General features: G+C 36.4%; 1 protein-coding gene across 4 annotated transcripts in view; it reads right to left on the bottom strand.

Moving 5' to 3' along the window:
- arnt2 (aryl-hydrocarbon receptor nuclear translocator 2) overlaps positions 1-24,786 on the bottom strand; it is a 48,935-nt gene extending 24,149 nt beyond the window's left edge. For 2 of the 4 annotated variants that reach the window (XM_059347161.1, XM_059347169.1), the window contains exons 1-5: positions 24,136-24,786; positions 12,334-12,445; positions 9,927-9,974; positions 6,856-7,069; positions 3,684-3,903 (exon numbers count right to left, since the gene is read on the bottom strand). In XM_059347161.1, the coding sequence (XP_059203144.1) occupies positions 3,684-3,903; positions 6,856-7,069; positions 9,927-9,974; positions 12,334-12,445; positions 24,136-24,166 (625 nt within the window). In that variant the 5' untranslated portion in view covers positions 24,167-24,786. The remainder of the gene's footprint in view (positions 1-3,683; positions 3,904-6,855; positions 7,070-9,926; positions 9,975-12,333; positions 12,446-24,135) is intronic. The other 2 variants (XM_059347176.1, XM_059347183.1) reach the window with 1 other exon arrangement.
- Between the last annotated feature and the right edge of the window lie 137 nt (positions 24,787-24,923).

Genomic DNA, 24,923 nt, shown 5'->3' with positions numbered 1-24,923 from the left:
ACCAAAGTATTATAGTTTACAGAAGGTCTACCTACCTATAGGCTACCTGAATTGTACTATATTTCTAAATATATATCATACATTTGTGTGTATATATATATATATATATATATATATATATATCGTGTCTTTTTGGGGTCATTTTGTGTCTTTTTTAAATAATTTTGTGTCTTTTTTGGTCCTTTTGTTTCCTTGTCATTTTGATACTGCCTCCAGCGGCCCCCAGGTAATTTGAGTTTGAGACCCCTGTTATAAAGCTATTGCTACACTTGGCAAAAATTGCACTGGTCTGTTGGACTTGAACAAAAATAAACAATATTTTTGTTGCTTAAGCTTATGTATTCAGTCATTATTCAATGGTATACAAAAAATCCATGTGAAAAAAATTACTTCTCACTGTTCTCAGGTCAAATATTTATATGCGATTAAAATGCAATTAATTTTGATTAATTAATTACAAAGCCTCTAATTAATTAGATTAATTTTTTTAATCGAGTCCCTAGTTAAGACTGATGTCAAAATAATCGGTATCGGCCTTAAAAAAAACATATCTGTCGACCTCTAATTCTGATAAACAAAGCTGAAGAAGGAGCAAATAGTCTGACGAAATACGTTTAGTGGCCGGAGATAACAGACTTCAAGCAGACACAAATTTTGCTTATGATCAAAGCTCAGTAGTTAGGGCCTGAGCAAGGAACTTCTTCTAGCCACCTGGCAGTGAAAGTGTAAGGAACCTAGTGTTTTTGTAGAGATTAGGATAAGGGTCTGAGCACTAAAGTGCCAGGAGCTGAAATGGTATTTGTAGAAATGATTGTCATTCTGCTGTGAGATTGCATTTTTGAGGGCATTAACATTGGGGAACTCAGTGGGCTCTATAGTGCACCATACCCACGTCATAGTTGGGATTAAGGGCATTCAATGTCCACGAAATGTGCTGCACTGCAAAAAACATGAAACTCACCAAGTATTTTTTTCTTATATCTAGCAATAGTATCTTAATTATCTTGTTTTGTGTATAATTTACCTACTGACCATAGCTTCATGTGCTTATTTTAAGAACATGTGTCATTTTGTAACAAAAACAAGGGAATAACCTCTTCAACAGCGATTTCAGTCTTGTTTAAAGACTTGTTTTTAGGATTGACATTGTGAGCTTTTTCATACTTTACAATCTTTTCTGCTGTTGAATATGGTGATTTTTATCTAAAATAATGGTTCCAATTGAGAGTTTTAGCTGCATGTAGTTTAAATGCTATTTCATTTTCTACCACCAGTATCTACCCACATATACTGAAATGAGAAAAAAACGTGCTAGTTTCAGGTATTGCTGGCTTATTTAAATGTTACTACAGTCGGGCTTTTCAAGCCATAATTGCTTGAAATAAGTATATTTGGACTTATTTTAAGACATCATTGTTTTTCCAGTGCCTAGATATTTTTACTTACTTAAAGAATTCTTGCAAAGACAAACTTACTTACTGCACTGGCAGGTAATTCTACTTGTTTCGAGCATGTATTTGCTTAATTCTAGTTATTTATTTCTCATTTTTTTTCAGTTGGTTTTTGCAGTGTGGGCTGTTTGGACATGTTGCTACAATATGTGAGATGCAGCTCAGCACTGTGTGTAAAGTTGCTCTGGTCATGAATCTGTAATAAAAATTAATAAATCCATGAATTAAACCTATTACATTAACAAAACATGTATAACATCTGAAATCAATTCTCATACTAAATTATGTCCCATAAATTGTTGCAACACTTGGTGATGAATTTGCCCCCTCATTGTCTGTATACGGAAAGCGCTGTGTCTGTAGTGTGGCTATTAAGTTTCATAAGGCTTATCTTCGAGGTCACAGCAGCTCATTATAGCGTTGTCAACTTTCAATAAATACTTTTACAGCAATGAAATGGCCATTATATTGACTGACATCATCACAGATAAACAAGTGTTAGGTTTCATGGGATATACAGTTAATGCGATTCAGGGACCCCAGTATGCAGAAATATTCAGATATAATAGGCGAAAATAATACATTTTAATGCATGAGGAAAAACTATGCAGCTCCTGCCTTAAACTGCACTGTATCAGCATAAAGTATGCATGTATGTAGAGTAAAGAGGAGACTTGTCTTCTCCCAGACTGTTAGATCTGTCTTACTTTAACTTAACTTACCACTTAATCTGACTGGTAGAATAACAACAAAGAAATGACCAAATCACTTATTTCTTTACAATGATCCCTATCCAGCCTCGCCATCTGGCCATGGGCTGTGTGGACATGAGCAGAGAAGTTTAGGAAACATCCATTAGTGAGGCCACAGTGTCCCCTGCTGGGCCAAAAAGTCTCTGTTCAAACACATTGTTTTGCTTTACCAAATTTACAAAAATGTAATGTAATGTAAAAAAAAGTTTATTTATGTCGGTAATTCAATTCAAATAGTGGAAATAAATTATATAGAGCCATTACACACAGAATGAAACATTTAATGTCTTAATTTATTTAATTTCTTCTAATTATAATGATTATGGCTTGCATTTAATGAAGACCTAAAATTCAGTGTCTCAAAAAAATGTAATATTACAAAAGACCAATTTGACCAAAAGTATGTTTAATACCGGAAAGTCGGCAAAGTATGTCCATCAAGTCTAACTACAGTAACTATATTTTTGGTCGAAATTGAGTTATAACTAAAAATCAACTCCTTGATGTGTGTATTACCTTGTGACAAAGTTTTAGATTGAAATTTTTCTTTATTTCAGAGAAATAATTATGTAAAAATTGCAGTAACTACAAAATCCAATTCAAAACCAAAGCATTAATTGCACTTACCACGGCCTGCTTTGGATATATATAGTAATTTAAACATAAAAGTAATAGAAATTATAAGTTTATTTGAAAGGGAAATTAATATCTAGATAGTGATGAAGTAAGACTAAAATATGACACTACTTTATAATATCAAGTCTAAAATACTTTGAATAGAGTTGTTGAACACTTTTAAATACATTTACAACAAAAATCAATTTGAAAATGTTTATTCATTGAAACCAAAATATAAAAGCTGACTAAGACGACAACATTATAGTTACTGCACTCTGTTTATCATTACTATTAGAACCTTTTACAGCAAAACCAGAGTGCGGTAACTACATCTTTGGGGTCAAAGGTCAAATAAATCATCATGATTTTTGAGCATAAATATTACATCATCAATACATGTAGAAATAAGTGTCATATCACTTACCTACCAATAACCCATTACACTGGCCCGTTAAAAACGTTAAAAAAAACTTTAAAGCGTTTTTTCTCAGTTTCACCCCTTTAGTAGTTACTGCAGTTAGACTTTGTAGGGCAGTATATGACTCAATACTTGGTTGGGGCTATTTGACTTGAACTACTGGAAATGGACTTTTCCATCATATTCTAATCTATTGAGATGCACCTGTATATATGACAACACCAAAGAGGCAAGGGAAAGAGCTGGGTATTATTTGTCGGGAAAAAAGTAAAGTGTCAGTGAGTGGTAGTTACTGTATCTGTGTGTTGTGTGTGACTAGTTGTCATGTGTTCTCTCAGCTGCTCCTCTGAGAAATTTTCCACACCAATCATTAACAAAATGAAGGAAAAAAAGAGAAACGTGGGTTTGCTGAAAGAGAATTCTTAGTGACAGTACTGTCAGTACCTCTACCTGTCATGGAATTATCTGAAGTACTGAGCTGTTCCCTCAGCTTGTCCACGTCGTCAGGGTGGACCTGTTCATACAGAGTGCTGCCAAACCACTCGGACTGGGGATGGTTCAGCACCGGCGTCACAGAGTCTGACACGTAGATCACCCGTCCCGTCTCTGCAGCGACCACAAACAGGAAGCCATCTGCAGCCTCCAAGATCAGATGCTTCAGTTCCTACAGGGAGCAAAAAGGTACATAAGCACACAGTTAGTAAACCACCGTAGAAACCAGCACAGATCTCAACGTATATTTGGTCTTAAGACAGGGTTCACGTGTTATTCAGCAAACGTTCGTATCTCTCCAATCACAGTGTGAGAATGATCAGATGTTGATAAATGTGGCGACCCAAATCAAGCGTCCATAAGCATATTAGGGTTGTCAAAAGTATCGATACTCAAAAAAGTATCGATACTAAAACGTTGTATCCGGATACGATACTCATTTTCAAAAGTATAGAGTTTCGACAGGTTAGTGTCTTTCGTTTCAAACTGCCCTATTACTGATGTCATCGTGGCCGGTGGCTTGCATTAATGTTGCCATGTTATTATTAGCCATTAGCCGCAGCTAGCAATTAAAGGCTGACGTCACGTTAATGATTATAAGCAACGTAAAATAAATAAATAAATAAATCAGGCAAGTAGTATGCCCATATTACGTTAATTGACACAGTGTCGGTATACATAAGCATAGAATTAATAAGTTTACATAAATGTTGGTGACTGAAAAGTGTTATTTTCTCTCTTGAAGTCCCAGAATTAAGCAGAGAAAAGTCGACCTGCAACCAAACAGCAACACACACAGCCGACTCTACCTCTTTTTTTATCAAGCTTGCCTAATATTGTGCACAGCATACAACCTCAAAATATTGTTCTAATTGTTATTGTTTATTGTATTTATTTATTTTTTGCACTTCCTCAGACCTGAAGCTTGTTATCATAGTTGCAGTTTCTTTTTGCACAACTGTTTTTTATTACACATATTTAACCTGTGGTTGTGTTAATTTTTACATGTTGCATTTTTCTTGTCAATAAAAATATTTCTGTTAAATTTTGGGGTCTTTGTTTTTATCCTTGTGGTATCGAAAATGGTATCGAGTATTGAATATTTTCCTGAGTATCGTATCGAGTTGAAAATGTTAGTATCATGACAACCCTAAAGCGTATACTCTGTTCAGAGGCCTCGCCCCGAGAGTTTACGACATCAAATGACACAATGCGGCCAAATAAAGGATTTTTTCCCTTTTCCTTTTTTAAGTCAGCTTTATTAGCAAAGTGCACCGTTACAAATAACAACAGGAGGAAAGAGACATTTTACTCAAATACGCAGCGACGGAGGTTTATAAAATAAAAGTATACTTTTGTATTTGTAGTTATGAACTCAAACAAGTTTAGTGAATATTTTACATTTGGAGGACAGGCTAAAAAGTTTTCACAGCTTTTTGGTTGAAGGAGGTAAACAATGTTTTAAAGTAAGTTTTAATCCAAAAGAAGAGGAATTTCTCAGAGTCAGAAAGTGAAACGCTGACGTCCAACAGCTGCAACACAACAAACTGGTTTTGTTTGGCAACATAAAAAGAGAAAAGGAAGGAAATCAGTGGTGCTGTCAGCAGAGCAGCAGTGGAGCATTCAACTCCTGGTGAGGTTGGAATATTTCATTTATACATCCTGATAAATAAAGCCTAATAATCTATATAATAGACAATTATTATTATTACTATTATGATGGAGAGATATTATTCACTTCTTTACATTTAGTAATAATTCTGTCCCAGTCAGAGGAGTGTGTGGCTGATTGTAAATGTTTCTATTGGGTCAGAACGGCTGGTGAAGGAGACGCTGATGCTCCGGTGTCCAGCAGGATAATAACAATAATAATAATAATAATAATAATGATAATAATGGTAAACAGCACAAGACAACAACATTTAATAGTCTCAGCTAGTATTCTGTTTAAAGAATTTCACGGTGGCAGGGTGTATTAATTTCTAATGATGTTTTAATGATGGATGATGTAGCCTAAACAGGGTTTAGTTTGTCACAATTAAAAGAAAAACAATATTTTAAATTAGAATTTAATTGAGTCCTGTAAACAAGCCATAGCCCATTCTTGCCTCTCGTTTTGTTTCATTATAATGAAATAACGTGAAACTATTACGTTAAAACGTGATAAATATATTGTTATAACAATAAACTTTTCACGTAATTACGTGATACTGAGCCTTTTTATGTTGTCGTTAATGACAGAGTGCAACCAATTAGGAGGAGGATCAGTGTCCAATATGTAGGAGGAGGGGAAAACACCTACTTACCCATGCAGTTTTCCATATTATTTTTAGGAAATTTAGATTTACAGGTTTATCTTATGGAGAGGATTACCTTCTCCCTTCGCCTTCAGAAAGCTAAATGTGTAATAAACTGTGGTCCAAGTGGGTTGAATATGTTAATCTGGAACAGACAGAAGTACTGTATGGATGACCCTGTAATGCTGTTTTGTACTTTATTATTTAATGTTTTATTGGGTCTAATGATTAGTTTGCATTTCGAAACTCCCTGGTGGATAATTTCTTTTTTTTTTCTTTTCTTTTTTTTCCCTATTTGCTCCGTTTGTTCAAAATTCTCAAATGTAATACACTTAACTTTCTGTATCTTCTTTCTTGTTTTGTAAACAAAAAAACCTTGATTGTGAGTGGCAGAAATACTATTGTATATTGTCTGAAAGTAAGCACTGTATGATAATGCTCTCACAAAATAAAAATAAAAAATGTAAAAAAAATAAATAAATGAATCTTACGCTGCCAGCCACATCAAACAGTTAAATCACTGTATATCATAGCCTCTCTAGGGTTTCTACTTTAATATATTAGTGGGGTGGATTAACCTATGATAAAATAACATATTTGCAAAATGTAGCTTAAAAAATGAAGTGCAGAAAAAAGTTTTGCCTTTGAGATGCAGTGGATAAGAAAAGCCTTAGGAGGGACAAGTTTATGTGGCTGCATCTGCATTTTGTCTAGATGAATATGTAGATTAACTTTTTACATTTTATTTAAGTATTTTTCACTGCCAAAGCCTGTGATTCAATGTGGTAGAGAAATAACCTGAGCGTGGATCTTTGACAGTACAGTACCTGTTCAGTGAGAAAGGAGGGCTTATAGGCACCATCGGTGGACGTGTTGCCCGTGCCTCTCATGGATTTCATATGGGAGACAGCCATACGCAGGATGGTCAGTTTATCAGGTTTCCGGGCCAGGGCGCTGCAGGTAGGAACCATATCTGACAGCTCGGTGATGTATTGCGTCATTTTGTTGCGTCTGCGTCGCTCAATCTCACTGTGATTCTCCCTAAAACAGGGAAAAGCGCAGTTAGACACTTGGAGAGCCAACCTGGCTGAACAAATGATCAACAGCCAGGATGCATAGGTTCATCAATTTCTCTCCAATACCCACATTTTTTACTTTTTTTGACAATGTTTCTCAACTGCTACCATTGATCTGTTTCAGTCTTAATTAAAATGCTAGAGGACATATTTTACTATTACATCTCTTTTCTTTTTTAAAGCAAAAGTATATTGCAAAAAAATCTGGATCACCACTTTCGATGAACAACTGGTGCTGTTTATTTGAAGGCAATCCTTAAATTCAATAACTCCCCAAATTTAGGGCTGCAACTAACGATTATTTTCATTATCGATTAATCTGCCGACTATTTAAACAATTCATCGATCAGTTGTTTGGTCAATAAAATGTATAAAAATATCAATCAGTGTTTCCCAAACCACAAGATGTCGTCCTCAAATCAGTTTATTGTCAAAAAGGAACAAAGAAACCAGAAATATTCACATTGAAGAAGCTGAGATCAGAGAATTTGGACTTATTGTCTTTAAAAATTCAGACAGATTCAATTGTCAAAATAGTGGACGATTAATTTAATAATCGATTGTTGTCCGATTAATCGAATAATTGTTGCAGCTCTAGTTCAATATCTGTACAACCCCCTTTATCTGATGCAATGCAGGAAAAACAGGCTTAATATTCTATTTATTTTAAATATTTAATGTTGAATTTAAACGAAGAGACATGGTGGGGCATTTTGAGTTTTGTCTTTTGATTTTGTTGCTCTTAACGTACCATCAGGGTTGCCACCCAATGATCAGCTCAAAGTCAGGAGCACCCTACATACTGCATCAGGAGTAGGCCAGGCCCAGTTTTAGTGATTTGATGGACAGGCTCCCCTGATGCACTTGGACACGGGGTAAATCAGAAAGAAGGCATTATCAATTCTATCGATTAGACTAGTTCGGGAACCCAGACTTTTTTTACTTGGTCTATTCCCAGAGGGGCATAACATAAATTACCATGAACAAGTTTTTCTTAATTTGTGTTTGTAACAGGCAAAACAAGTGATTGCGCTAACATGTAAAAACATTAGTAAACCAGTATATCACAGTGGTTTAAGGAATTATCTTTATGTTTGCTCCTGGAAAGAATTACATACACGCTTAAGAATAAACAAGAGGTGTTTCAAAGAGTAGGGGACGTTTTATACATTATATTAAGAACAATAATTTGGCTCATTTAATAAACGAACCTGGAGCAGAATAATTTTACCCTCTGCATAGCTATACTTCTTTTCATTTGCACTAGACTCATGCACTCTTTTTTGAATTGATCCTCAAGGACTGTTGTTCTTAAATTATGCTACCTTTGGTCGCCATGTTCTTGTATGTTGGCATGTTTTGTATTTTTCTTGTGACCTATGTGTCAATTTTGTAAATCAAAATTCAATAAATCATGCATAATTTCACAAAGCTTCCCCTAACATAAACTTTCCACTTAACTTAGATGAAAAGTATTGTTGTCGGGTCTTGGGACAAACCTTTTATTTTATCTTTAGTTCTGAACCCGAGCAATCTTTATTAAATCATATTGCTCACCACAGTCACACATCTGTCTGCTTTATTATGAATAATTATGGCCATTATGATATTTTAAAAATGATGATGCTCTGATTATGGGGCATCACAAATCTCCTTTCCTTTCATAAAAGATGGTCCAGGGGCCCGATTTATACTTTCTCTCCATTCTGCTGCTCTTAAAGTCAGATTAGCCCTCCTGTCCTCTTGGGGTCCTTTTTGACCCCAAATAATTTTCAACATATGATTAATATAGGTTAACTCATAGAATTGCTTGAAATTTTCAGCATATGTGCATCCTTTATAGATGATATTGCACACATGCATGTACACACGTTCAAACTTGAAAATTAGGCCCTAATTTTTGGTATATTTGACTAAAACTGACCAATAATAACGAACAAAATATGAATATTATATATCAATGTGTTGGTCTTGAGTTGCCTTAAAAGGTGAATAAAAAAAGTTGTTATTAATTTTTTCTACATGTCCTAAAACCAGTCTAATGTCATGGGGTCCTTTTTGACCACAGGTGTGATTTTATTACATTTTTTTGCTGACATCTAAAAATGAACAATGTTTTCAAAACATAAGTTTCACTAAAAGTTGACATTACCTACTCTGTGCATTCCCATCAAGATTTTTTTTCCCACTATTACTTTTCCAAAAAAAATTCAGGTTTTATTACTTTTTTTGCTCTTGAAATGAGGCCTAATTTTGTATATTTGACTAAAATTGACCAATAATAATGAACAAATATTAAAATTATATATCAACGTGTTGGTCTTGAGTTGCCGTAAAAGGTGAAAAAAAGTTGGTAATAATTTTTTTCTACATGTCCTAAAACCAGTCTAATGTCATGGGGTCCTTTTTGACCCCTGAGGACCATGGGTGTGATTTTTTTAAACTTTTTTTTGCTGACATCAAAAAATGAACAATGCTTTCAGTTTCACTAAAAGTTGACATAACCTACTTTGTGCATTCCCATCAATAAATTATTATTTCACTATAACTATTGAAAAAAATATTCAGGTTTTATTCCTTTTTTTCTCTTGAAATGATGCCTAATTGTTTTTATATTTGACTAAAATTGACCAATAATAATGAACAAAATATGAAAATTATTCATCAATATTTTGGTAATGAGTTGCCTTAAAGGGTGAAAGAAGAGCAGATGTTCCGGTAAGATAAGGCGCAGATATCCTGAAATAGGAACTTGGTTATCTTTGTAAACTAGTTCTAAAAACTTCAGACAGAACTGCTGGTATCTACTTCAGTGTTCTCACCTTGAAAATTTGCTGGGTCCCTCTCCGTCTTCGTCGTCAAAGTCCATTCTGGGAACCGACCACAGGAAACAAAGTTAGTACTTCTTTAAACTTAAGACTTTTGACTTTCAGTTTAAAAGTCAACATTAGTGCATCTGAAGAAAGTAATTCTGGAGCAGGTAGACAACAGACAGGGCAGCATGCAAAGGGCTGTTTCCACTACCGGGCAGTACCCGGAATGAGGCGGGTCGCACTCGCCAAAACACCCCTAATTTGAATACGAGCAGTCCGGAGCTTTTGTCTGGACTTTTTTCGTCGATGTTGAAGTGCAAGCGCTACACGACAACAACACGCCTTTTGTAAAAGCCGGCGAAGCAGTGTTGCCAACTTAGCGACTTTGTTGCTAAATTTAGTGACTTTTCTGGCCCCCTTAGCAACTATTTTTCAAGAAAGCGACTGGAGACAAATCCAGCGACTCCTCCTTCTTACCCTTCTTAACGATCCGGAGGCCGGCTCGTTAAGAAGCCATTAGTTAGCTACAGTTAGCTCTGTAGCAGTACAGTGTGTATGTGCTGCTGCTGCTGCAGGAGGTGTTCACTTAGCGATCTCTGTTTGTTTACAGCAAGCACCGGACAAACACACAGCAATGCTGGTTAATTCACGATCACTATGTTTATGATCAACAGAGACTCTGTGCATAAATAGCCATGCTGCTTTCAGCTGCTGACGTTGTGCACAGTTAGCGACGGTGAAAACCATACATCACTTCCAGAGTCTCTAAATCCCTCTGGGGGCTAACTTGTAGTGGAGACACGCAGAGTGACCGGACTTTTGAGAGGGTGTGGCCTGAGACTTTCCCGGTGGACACTTTTCCCCCTAGTGGAAACACGGCTCAAGAGTCTGATAAGAAAGGAACTGCAACATTATTTGGTTTTGTAGTATTTTGAATTCAAAATTTGCCGATATGAACGTTATGAAAAAAGAGGCTTGTGGTACAGCAGCATAAAAGGCTGCAAAACTTTCCACACCATCTTGTACAAAAACCTAACTGCAAAACCTGACTGTAGTAGAAACAGAAAAGAGTGATTGAAACAGAAGGCAGAGCAGGTTGACATGGAGTGGTGCAATGCATGCATCCCTGAGATTTGGTGCTAAATAGTAAATTGCTCTCTAGCACAAAGAGGTATTTCATCTCCTACTGCAATTTGAGTCAAACTGGAAACCTTTGACTCAGGTACAGCCTTAGTGGAGTGTATGGATCGTGAATGTAATGAAAACACTTTTAGTTTTAGCTTTCTGCCCCTTTAACATGACTGCGTTCCTCAGAATATATTGTCCACATTTAAACAAACTGACATAGATAGAAACAGTTGAAGGCTTGGTTACCACTATGAAGCCAGTTTTTGTTGAAATGTTATTAACAACTGGCTTGTTCCTCACTTTGTAATGTACTGTGATGAAAGATTTCTGGGACACAATACTGATCACAAGCTTACACAAAACTTAAGCATAGGTTTAAATAAATGCAGCAAGAGATGTGATTTGTTGCACTTGTAGACCTTTCCTTTAGTGCATCCATCCAGAAAGAGAGTCAGGTGAACTAGGGTTGGGCCATATTGAAATTCTCTTATGGACGATATTGCTTTAAAATACACAATATTAGCTTAAGGGGGGCATGTTTCATTACTGGCTTGGGAATCGTACACATCATTGTTCTCTGTATGCCACGGCTGAAATGCCATCTTTGTATGTTGGCAGGCTCTCATTGGTTAGTTTTTATCTATAAATGTATTCTTGGGCTGCTTCCCTCTTACCTGTGAACATGTGTTGAAACAAAACTAAACATGGTCTACGATCGCAAATCATTGTCCAGATGCTGGTGCCAAGAGTGAGAACTGAATTAGGTAAGAAAGCTTTTAGTTACGCCCCTTTATCATGGAACAATCTGAAAAAGGAATTGAAACTGTCTGAGTTGATAACAATCGGTGAATTTAAATCCATTCTAAAGGATACAGAAATAATTTCCCTTGGTCGGTGTGACTGCTCCTTATAAGTCTCTACTGAGGCTCCTTCACTGTTGTTGTGATGTTGGATTTGTTTTTAATTGTCATGTTAACTGTGTTTAAATGTTGTAACTTGTCTCTTTTTATGCTGCTTTCTTGGCCAGGTCTCTCTTGGAAAAAAGAGATTTATTTAATCTCAACAAGACTTAATCCCCTTAATTAAAGGAGATATATTACATGTATGTAATGAGACTGTTGGGTACCCATTTAACACATGCCATGAAGACATAAACTCTAAAGGGTTAAGAATACTAACAATTCTATGATGATAAAAAAAATGCTTAATATGGCAGCCGATAAACAGTCAGGTGGAAAATTGTTCAAACCCCATTTAATTAATTGATATGAGTGCTGAAGATACTCACCCTCCTGATCTCCTCTTGCCCCCACGGCCTGGCACAGCTCCTCCCATCCTCACCTGACCAGCTCCAACTGCCCCCGACATGGCTACTGTCCCTGGCAACTCACTGCCCATCTCTGGAAGACAAAAACAGCCCAGGGTTAGCAGAAGTGCACACATGGGATTTCAATTTGTGTGTACATTCAGGGTTTCCCCAAAGGATTCTCGGAGACTCTGGGGGACGGGGACGGGAACCATCCTCTCGGAGCATGCCCCCCTTGAAAAAATGTTATGTTATTAGAATAAACGCATCAATTTTATGCACTTGTGCAACTTTAATTGTTAGCTAATGTTAGCTCGCAGCTACCGAATGGCATATGCAACAGTGTGTTTGAATCAATTCTGACCGGCCTGAACACACACACACGGTGATGAGGGCTGGGCGATATATCGATATAAAAAATATATCGATATATGGAATTAGACCATATCGCATATATCGATATAGTTCAATTTTTTTGGTCTTTCTTTCTTTATAAATGCTGCCCTAACTAGGGTTTGTCATATTTAGTCATTTTGTAATGTTCGTTATTCTTTTTATTTAAATGTGAACTTTATGGAGCTTTGATTTAAAAAAAAAAAAAAAAAAAAAAAAAAAGGTACTCCTGTTGTTATACAGTATTTATGTTCACTTAAATAAATGGTTTCAATAAAACTACTTGTGACATGTCATATGTGGCTTTGACTTTGACTTAACATTTGCTCTCACTTTGCGATAAAAATATCGGGATATATATATCGTTTATATTATATTTAGCCTAAATATATCTGGATATGACTTTTGGTCCATATCGCCCAGCCCTAACGGTGATGCAGCTCGGTAAAGTGTGTGTGTAAGTGTGTGAATGCGCGTGCATGCCTCGGAGATGGACGGAGAGATGAGGGTCAATGAATGACTGACTGATGGTGATAGACACTCTGCTGAGCAGAGAGACAACACAAAATAACTTGATATTATGAATAGTGTACATATACTTTCAGTAGCTTGAAATGTGACGTTAGCGCAGCACATGAGACTCTGGTGGGCCGCTACAGTCCAGGTCATTAATGGGAAACCCTGACACTGTACAGCGGTACAATTATTATAATCATTCTGAACATTTTCTGTAGAATTGTACATTGTTTTGTTTAGAGCTGCTCTTTTACAGCATGCTTCATTTGACAGACTGAAACACAATTCCTCACAGAAGTGGGATCCATTTTTCCACTAGTTGAGTCAAATTACACTACAATTCCGTTCATTAGAAATCGTTACATCCCTACTGTTAACCCAGGCTTTCTTATTCAGGCTCTATGCCATGGGACTGGATACACTGTAAAAATATGTCTGTAGATTTTACGGTGAAAAACTGCTAAACCATGACAGCAAAATTACGTAAAATGATAAATGGGTTAATCCAGTTTCAGTGACAATGAAACACCGTAAATGTATAAATCAGCCAAAACACTATTTTTACATTTAAAAAATATATATACATTACTCCACTGTAAAATACACTGGCACCGTGAACCAAAAATATACTGTAACATACAAGCATCATATTTAAATTTATTTTTTGTAAAAATACTTTTTCTCACTGTTAAATGTACTAAACACCATGTCTCCAACAATAAATATACTGTAATATTTAATGGTAAAATCTAGAATTCATGCAGCACTTATTTTTGTGTCAATTATATGGCAAAACAGCGTTTCTTTTGATGGAAAAACATTTTTTTTATGGTAAAATATGGAATAAAATGGCAATCTTAAACGGAAAATCAACAGTGCTATTATTACAAAAAGTTGCACCGTATTTATTACAGTAATGTTCTGGCAACCACAGCTGCCGTTTTTTTACCGTAAAAACAACAGTTTTTTACAGTGTACATATGCTTGCTCAATGCAAATGCATGTTTATTATTATTGCAACAATCTCTAAGAATGGCAAATACTGTCCAGGATAACCTCAAAGGTACTACATGCTCAAAAAATATGCTGAAAGCAAAACACAGCAAACTGAAGTCCAACAAGAAACACCAGCTGAATGTAACATCACTCAGTAATATTAACACCATGTAGTGTCCTACTGAACACTAAACATCCTGTTTAAACAGCTCAACACAAAATGATTGACCTCATCATCACAACAACTTATATGAGGCATCATTGCACTCAGCAGAGAGTTCCTATTTCATTGGTGTCAGTTAGAACCGCCGTTACATTAGGTACACTTCATCTCATAACTGTCAACTGTTTGTCATAGGTTATTTTGGGAGGCATCATTATAGTCAGGAGAGTTCCCTTTTTATAATTACTCACTTCCACTGCTGCACACACCACGCAGGAAAAAACACCCAACATAAATGTATATTTATTTGTGGTTTTCCCTGTGATATTAATTGATAGATTAAATTAAAAAATGATCGATAAGTTAATCGATCAAAAAAAATAATAATTTGTTGGAGCTGTTGGAGAAAGTGTGGCTCCCAGGAGGCATCATAATCATTTATCATCATTATCATTATCATTATCACTTGTTCTGGGCCTGTCCAAATGTAAATGCTTTCTGGCGTAAGATCTACATAGAATTGGTGACAATATTTGGGACAAACATTGCTTTTAATTGGGATTCATTTCTTTTTGGGCTTCTGCACTCTACATCGTCAAATAGAAAAAACACAAAATATCTTTTTCGCATACTGAGTGTTGCTGGTAAAAAAAAAGCTATAACAAGTAAATGGCTTAAGCCAGACAGCCATCTATAGACGAGTGGAATTGCATCATCTATGACATTTTTGTAATGGAAACAATCACTTTCTCTGTAAGGCTTCAGAAAGCCAAATTTGAGGAAATCTGGGAGAAGTGGAGATTGTACATATCCCTTCTTTTGTTCAATATCATGTAACTTTCATTCTTTTAAAAATGTTTAATCCGTTTAGCTACTTGCTGTAGATGGAAACAACCCCAAGTTCTGTTTGTTTGTTTATAAGTAGATAAAAATCAGAAAATATGGATCACAATGCCAATTATCATAACGGTGATGACTGTTGTAATGTGCTATTAAATTGCGATTCTAAATAAAGACAAAATGTAAAAAATATCATTATGTGCCCCCTAATTGGATTTTTTTGTGGTAGTTTTGGATGCCTTGTCTTAAAGGCACAAAGCTACAGTAAATCAGAAGCCTGGTTTAACTCCATCATATCCACATCTTCAGACAGCCAGAAGCTAAAAAGCCCTGAGGTCAAAAGCATTAATGGCCCTGTAGAGAGACCGAGGGGAAATGTTACATGCTTTCTCCTTTTCAATCACTCCCGCTTTGACAAGGTTGTTTCTATTCTGTCTCTTCCCTGTCATCCTCTCTTTCTTCTCTTCAGATGGCTTTTCCCAAACCATCAAGTCGATCACACACACACACACACGCGTGTGCACACACACGCAGACACACAGATAGATATTCAAAGAAGTTTCTTTATCACTTATAAAAAAACCTAACCAACACATGCAATCTAATAAAAGTGGATTAAAGAAGACTAGGAAATTGCATTTGTCAGTGTGATTTTGCAATTTTGTTGGAAATGTGTCACTGGAATAGTTAGGGGTAGTGTCTATGGTGTGAATATATCTACTAGTAAGTATGTTTTTGTGCATGTTACACAAGCAAGTACTGCTTTTGACTTCGCTCTCACCTGCACGTCTCATGTATCAAATAGGATTCCATTCAGTAAAATTTTGTCAATCAAGACCCCCAATGATTTTTTTTTTACGCCTCGAGTCTGCTTTTGTGGCATTTTGTGAAGCATTTTCTGCATAGAAAGCTATATTATTCACACAAATATCCCTCTGTACATGTGTTTTAAACTTATTGACCCACATCCACATTGATTGATCAACGCTCCCTGTGTTTTTGTCTTACATGCAGATTTCCCATACTCACAATAGTGTGCGGGGTAATAAAATCCAACAATCAATACAAACATTGTTGATTTTTTACCATGAAGCAAACATGAAATCTATTGAGGAAATCAGTACATTTCAGTACACTTCTGCTGTCAGGCAGCCTTGCGAACGCAGTTCAGCCACCTGCTGTCTCTCAGCTCTGAGCTGCTGCTGACGGACTGTAGCTCCTTTCATAGAGCCGTTTCATGCCGGGACATTTACCGCTCTGGAACGTATAATATATTATCATTATGTCAACATCAAGGCTCACACATAAATAGCTGAATAAATGAAGCAACAAATCCTTGCAAATACTTTGGATAAAATGCCTAATCAATTGTGGCCTATAACTTCTAGAGACATCACTAGATATTTATACAAAATACTGTCATTTAGATAAATAAACCAAACTCCTGAAATACACAAACCAGAGCTTTGCCTAAAAAAACCCTCAACAACACAAACTTAACAAAACTTGGGTTCAAATAAACAATTAACTTGCCAATGAATCCGTTGACTATTTTTCTAATTAATACCTTGATTGTTCCAATGGTCATTTTTGGTTGATAACTGACTTGAATAGTTAGTCGCTTATCAAACTTCATTTTCTGTACATTCAGTACTCAAAAGTTTTCTATACAGTCTATACGTTTGATCTGTTTATTTTATAGTCTCGACTAGAGCTGCAACAATTATTCGATTAATCGAACAATAATCGATTATTAAATTAACCGTAAATTGTTTTGGATAATTGAATAATTGGTTTTAAAGACAATAAGTCCAAATTCTCTGATTTCAGCTTCTTCAATGTGAATATTTCTGGTTTCTTTGTTCCTTTATGACAATAAACTGAATATCTATTTGGTTTGTGGACAAAACAAGAGATTTGAGGACGTCATCTTGTGGTTTGGGAAACACTCATTGATATTTTTATACATTTTATTGACCAAAAAACTAATCGATTAATCGTTAAAATAATCAAAAGATTAATCGACAATGAAAATAATAGTTGCAGCCCTAGTCTCGACATTATATTTGTCCACTCTAAGCACGCAGCCCTAGTTACATCATTTCACCTTTCATGTTTCACATTCTGTTACACCAGTTGGATCTGGGTGAGAGTCAGCTGAAGATAATCCTGCAGTGACAAAGCATTCCCACGTCCCTGGCCATCTGATCTGAGGTCAGCAGGGGGAACAGTAAGGCTGACCAGATTAGCAAGCTTACTTTATCCTCCTCTGGCTAGAGCAGAAACAGCAGCAGCATTAGGCACGACTTCATTCCGACTGGGATTCATCATCGGATAGAGGAGCGGCACGTAGCTCTCACTGCACAGTTCCCATGTAATTGAAATAATTAATCTGAGTGGATCATTACAATTACATGCAGGGGATAATAATTCAAGCACTAGGTTTGTCCCTGGCGTTTTACTGCTTCAATACAAGATATTTTACTCTTATCTGCAATGACCAACGGATTTCTTTTTGAAAAAGAAAAGAGAAAAACATTTTTTTTAGTCTTCTCACCATGCCCTTTATCTGAAGGGTATATTTTCTAATGTTTGTTGTTCAATCTATCAACACCTTATCTCAACACTCAACTGTTTTCATATGGAGGTCTCAGAAGCTTTACATAAGAATAATTACTATGCCACACTTTCCCATTTTAACCCATTTAAGCCACGAAAGCATTACCGCATTTCTACCATTAAAACCGGAAGCGCTGTTGCATTATTCTACCATTAAAGCCAGGAAAGCGGATACGTCGTTTTGGAGTTTGGAGTTTTTTTCCACCTATTTTCGGTCTCTTGGCCAATGAAATGCATCAGAATCATGATCAGAATACATGTGGGAGTGTCGCAATGCAACATGAGACTTTTCCAGAACTTTGAAATCATGGCGGAAGACGACTATAGCGGAGGAGCTCAGAAGTAAGTGACGGAAGCGATCTTGATGAAAACAGCACCGATGATTTTATTGCTGATCCGGACTTTGAACCCTCGGAACCAATCGACCGGCATTTATGGATGAGGAATATGTTTTTAGATGACATATTTTCACCGAAGAACAGACAGATTTGTGGCCATCTGGAGATAATAACAATAATAATACTAATTGATTGTGATGATGATATAAGAAATCATGACTGTTTGTCTTATATTACTATATGCGTCATTGAGTACCCTGAAAAGTGATATAGATAAAATGTATTATTATAGATAAAATGTATTATTATTTATTATTATTATTATTATTATTATTATTATTTATTACAGTAGGCTAATGAGAACTATGTCTATTTCTTCCAATGGACATATCATGTTTGCATCTTGCTAATGGGCATGTATTAGTATTATGCATAGGATTTTTATTCAGTCAAATGTAACATTTGCTGACTTTGTTGATTTTAAAAAAAAACTTTATTGAAGGTTTGGACAAATAAACTCAACTTCTCATGAAAGCCACGGGTAAAAGCTCTCAAATACTTTTTGAATTTCATTTCTATCTGCTACAGAGGCTGAAAAATCTTCTGTTGAATTTCCAGAAAAAAAATCGCCCAGAGGTTTTCCAGGCATTTTTTCCAGGCGTTTTAGGCCTAACTGGGTTAAACAAATCCTGTTGACATTATTTTCTTATACTTAAGATTATGATTATATTCAATCATTATTAAATCCTGGAGTGATTAGAAGCAAATGCTGCCATTAGGAATCCTTTACAACATGATTTTGTGACATGCAATACATTTTGCAGTTCCTTAATTCATCTGTAATTAATTTGATTTATCGTCATGGCAGTTGTCTTAGGCGCTATTAAAATCACTGCATTATTTCAATACCATGTAATTATAAAGCTCAGAAGAAACAAAGTAATGATAGCAAGATGCTTAGCCCACAGTATATTTGTTAAATGTAATTTACTGGCTAATCTGGGAGTAAGACTGTGATTCTATTTAAATACATATAGCTATTGAAATTTAACTGAGATTCGTGTTTTTCTCTCCTGTTGTAGTAAATTCACATTAGCAAAACCACCCTCTTACGTTAAGAGAACATCATGCCAAACCGTGTTAAAAAAATGTAACAATTTACACTCTTTGTTTATCCGGAAACCTACATAGCACACACAGATGTGTTAAACTTACATTACATATTAGCACTGAATCCCAGTAAATTTGCTAATGTAAAAATACAGTTCCATCCAATCCTTCTCGGCTTTTATTACTGGTCCACACAGTTCTCTGCTGCACACCGAGAGAAAGAAAATGACTGGGGCACAGATTTTGAAACTGAAGATATTATTCAAATATTTGTTATTTGGTGTCTGCTGGCTGGGAGTAGGATTGCACTATGATTCCAAAGGAACTGTGAAATATTTATGTGGTGACTATGAAGCTTACCTCAGGCCAATAGTATCTGCCATAACATTGTTAAACCTAGGGCTTGGCGATATGGCCCTAAAAGAATATCACGATATTTCAGGCTATTTTTGCGATAACGATATTCTTGATGCTATTAAGAAATACTTAAAAAGATATAGAAAATATGATTTTTTTTAGTCTGTACAAATAAATAAAAATGACAGTGAAGTGCAAATCTCAACAATTGCCAAATACAAAAACGAAAACGGGGGCATATTGTAATCAAATTTTGTAAAGGAGAATAAAGGTTCTTGTATGTTTTATTTAAGGCATCTTATTTTGACAGTCTTCTTGTAAATTCCATGGTGGATTCTGTTAACACACTGTGCTCTTATTTTGAAAGCTGTGATGTGTTTAGCGACAGGGAGTAAGTAGCTTTTTGTGATTAAAACAATTTTAATTGTTAGCTTATGTTAGCTCGAGGCTAACGAACGGCATAATGCAGCAGTGTGTTTGGAGGGCAGTGGGGAGGGCAGCTCAGTGTATTCAGTTGTGTAAGTGTGTGAATGCGGGGGTTTGACTGACTGGTGACAGACACTCAACTTTACGCCACTACATCAAGAAGTAGGAATGTTGCCAATATCATGATATGCAATTTTTTTAACCATAAAAAAAATATACCGATATTATCGTGAACAATACGATATGGCACACCCCTAGTTACACGGGCAGCTTTTTAATGCCGTTCAGCGTTTCGCTGTGTCCATGAAAGCGGACGGCTACATACTAGACCTGGGCAGTATTTAAACTTTTTAAGGTATATCCATATCATTTCAAACAACATATGAAATAACACAATACCATTTATATTGATACAGTTTGATGCTGCAATACACAACCCATTTTTTTTTCTTCTGTAAAGCCGTGCTCTCTCATGTGCAACCTCTGCACCACTTATTCAGTTCTGCGGCAGGCAGGAAGCCACAGCACCATGTACCGTGTATCGCCTTGGGTTCTGTGGGTCAGAGGAAGTGCGACACACACGTGTGAAAGATGTTATATCTCTAGAGCTGAACGGTTAATCGTTTTTGCAATTATATCGCATTTTTCTAATCGCACAAGCTCGATTCGACTCCGGTCATGTGACATGCGAGCAGGAGCAGAGCGGTGGGACGGTTGATGGCGGTATTCAAATCAAAGCTGTTTGCGATCCGCCATTAAACCAAGAGAAGAAGAACATGAGCAGCGCAGGCTGTTTAAATGAAGAAGAAGCAACACCTGCTGCTGTGACGAAGGCCTCGTTAAAAAAATCTGACCACAGCAGCGTAACAAGTAGGCCCAGTACCAACAGACAGGGGTCACTGACCCAAATGTTTGAAAGTATGACTCCATATGAAGGTGATTTGAATCGACATCGCCAAATTACTCAGCAGCTGTGTTCACGGCATTGGTAAATAAACTGAGTAAGCACTACAGCAGCCTTCCCGCACGTATTTCAGTCAGGTTGTCATACTGGAGCCATATAAAACATGCAAGCACAGAGTTGCAGCCAAGGGGTCGCAGCGCAGCTGAAAACAGCGGAGTTTTAATACTACTACAGATGAGGTCAGGTTGCACGGCGGCAGAGATTTGTTCTTTTTGTTTCTGCACTTTAGTGTGTATATATATATATATATATATATATATATATATATACATACATACATATACAAACATATATATACACACACATATATATATACATACATATATACACATACATACATACATATACACATATATACATATATACACATACATATATATACATAAATATATATACATATATACATATATGTACATACATATATATAAATAATATTTTTTTACTATACTGTGTAGTAAAATTCACAGACAGTGATAAAGTGCAATCCCCATGTTAATTACGACAACTTGTAAGTTTTCTTGGTTGAGCCACATATTTCTTACTTTTATATTTCTGCACCTTATTTTGTGTGATTTGTTGCCAATTAAAGATCAGTCAGATTTCAATATTGTTTACACTGAATAGGTCTATTCTGTAGTGTTTGTCATATAATTATTACATACGCACAAGGCTGGAAGTCAAATCAGTCAGTACTGTAAAGTAGTTAAATAAAGATGGCTGGGTGGTCCGTAGCGTAGTGGGTTACTCAGGCGCCCCATGTGCAGAGGCTACAGTCCTCGCTGCGGCGGAGCCGGGTTTGAATCCGGCCTGAGCTCCCTTTGCTGCATGTCCTCCCCTCTGTCACCCCCTTTCTATCTGTCTCACTATCAATAAAGCCTTGAAAAATGGCCAAAAAAATATCTTAAAAAAAAAAAATGATAACCTATAGACATTGCCAACAAGAAATAACACTTTATATGCTTATTCTACAGTGTTGTGTTGGTTAGACTATAGAAGGATTTATTGCTTGTGAACGGAACAGAAGATTATTTTTTTTGAATAATCACAGATTAAATAGCAACTGCAATATTGGTGAGAAAATCGCAATTAGATTTTTTTCCAAAAAAGTTCAGCCCGAGATATCACAGATCATGATAGTTAGAAAATGCAGCGCTGTGAAGATACAGATATTTCACCAGATATAGATATTTTCCACACACACGTAATGCATGTCACTCTGTCACTGAGACTCCAGTCTTAGTCAAGTTAATTCACGCACTTAATTGGTGTTTTTCCAATGGAAATCATTATTTGGTGGCTCTAATACATCTCCAATGTTAAAATATGCGATTTTCCAATGTAATCTGGTGGTTCTAACAACTCTTTTAAAGTTAAACCTTAAAAAATAGGACAAACATAGTTATTCATATACTCAAATTGTTAATTTAGTGTATCACTACCTTACGTCATTTTTGACCCATGTGTGTAAACTTGATGTATTAATACAAAAACTATTTTTCTTCATAAAGTATGAAAGGAAAAAGGATATAATGATCTACTGTAATTAAAAAAGTTATTCAAACACACAGCCAGCATGAAATAACATGGGAAATGAATGCAGGTCATTCTTGACCCATGTTGCACGTAGGCTTTGACCTACAGCTGAATATGTTGGCCTCTTTGAACAAAATACCGAGATAAATATCGCGTATCGGCATTCAGCTTAAAGATTCTGAGTATTTTTTGGTCCATATCGCACAGCCTGGCTATATACCATGGCGCACATCGACATCATGATGGAAACCCTTTCTACACAATAACGGATCAACAGGCGATGAACAGAGAAAGAGAGTCAGGCTGTCTCCCTTAACACAACATATGTCTCCCATGTAAGAGAACATATCGTCACCCTATTGAAATAATCGCCTAACTCATTTTTTCGAGTTTTGCAGGAAACACAAAAATCTTCACCAAAAGTGTAACATATGACATTTATTGATCATTTCACTCAAAATGGACGTAATAAAGGATGGCTATTGGCATAGTAATAACACTGTGTGTTAATTATGTAACTTAAGAGAAATAAATGACAATTTTTGAACATGCCTTTGTGACTTAAGCAAGATATGGTAGCACTTTATTTTGAAGGTGAAGAGTCACACAAGCCTGTCAGAAACATGACATGACAAGTATCATGAGCATTAATGTTACTTCAAAGTGTCATTAATGTTCATGACACATCCCATGTCATGTTTAAGATACGTGCATGCCACTCTTATGTAGACACCTTCAAAATAAAGTGCCACCATATCCTGATTAAGTCACAAAGGCATGTTCAAAAAATTGCCTGAGTCACATTTTATTTTTATTTAGGCATAATAAATCCGCTTAAGTCACACACTTGACATAGGCCATTATCTTAAAGGGGTTAAATCACATGATCTGATCAACTGAGGATGTAGGTGATTTTACCATAGGTGGCATGAGGAGATGATTTAGGCAAAAAAAAAAAAAAAAATACAAAAAATGACTTAGGCGATTATTTTAATAGGGTGCCGATATAGACCATAGTGCACATCAACATCATGATCGAAACCCTTTCTATAAATAACGGATCAACAGGCGATGAACCATAGATGAACAGAAAATAGCTACCGATGTAAGTGCCAGGCTGTCTCTCTCTTAACACAACAAATGTCTCCATGTAAGAGAACATATGAAGGGCAGAGCTGTAGGGAACGATATGCAAAATAACCTTTTGTATTTGAGTGAGAAAAGCAAAGGCTCGACACAACGACCGCACCGGGCTAGCTTTGCCTCAAAGACAGGGTCAAAAACGCGACACAATATGAGAATAGATGCATTTAAATACACAACAACCAAGTTTTAACAGCTAAGTTGTCCGGGAGGCTTTGAAAAAGAAGAGTTGAGGCGGTTCGGTGGGGGAAGGGGAGTGATGCTGGAGCAGGCTCGGCGGCCTGTCGGTCGGTCGCCGCTTTAGCCCTCAAGATAATGTCTCTATTATAGATAACATCACTATACACTTGGTTTTATCTCCACCAAAACACTGGCCGCTGACTTACCGGATGGGTTGACGGCGGCGGGAGTCGCCATGTTTCTTCAATGGAGAAAAATAACAAAACGGCAGCGATGGAGATGACGCACAATACGGCTGAAAGCCCCCGAGACACCGTGGAGCTCTGAGGGATGGCACGCGAGGCTCGGTCCGACCCTTCACATCAGTTAACGACAGCAAAACTAAAGTGGTTCAAACCACAAAAACACACGGAGTATATGCCTGTGTAGTGTACATATATCTGATGAATAGTTCTCCGGGACCAGATTTAATAAAATGCAAGATGTCTGAATGGTAGCACCGCGAGATTTTAGGGTTACTTGCATAAATTAGGTTTGTTCGAGATGAAATGCTCTTCGGCTGTAAAGGACGACAGAGGGGGAGAGAGAGAGAGAGCAGGGCGGTGACACAGACCTGCGGGCACCGCCGACAGGTTCCACCATGGATCTAGACTTTATTTATTTTGTACATAGAGCAGACAGAGCATTCAGATACAGATCACATCAGTGTGTGTGTGTGTGTGTACTTCCCACATAGTGAGGACCGGAATACGTTTTCAAAATGAGATAAACCTTTATTAGTCTCGTGATGGGGAAATTGCACCATTTACAGTAGCAAGTTGAGAGCAGAAAGAAGTGTGTCTATATATATATATATACATATACATACATACACACATATACATACATACATACATACACACACATATACATACACACACATATACATACACACACACACACACATACATACACGTATATAGATATACATGTGTAAATAGATATATAGATATAC

The sequence above is a fragment of the Centropristis striata genome, chromosome 2 (assembly GCF_030273125.1).
Source record: "Centropristis striata isolate RG_2023a ecotype Rhode Island chromosome 2, C.striata_1.0, whole genome shotgun sequence".
NCBI lineage: Eukaryota > Metazoa > Chordata > Actinopteri > Perciformes > Serranidae > Centropristis > Centropristis striata.
The sequence above is the reverse complement of the archived record's forward strand: the minus strand, read 5'-3'. Positions and strand labels throughout refer to the sequence as shown.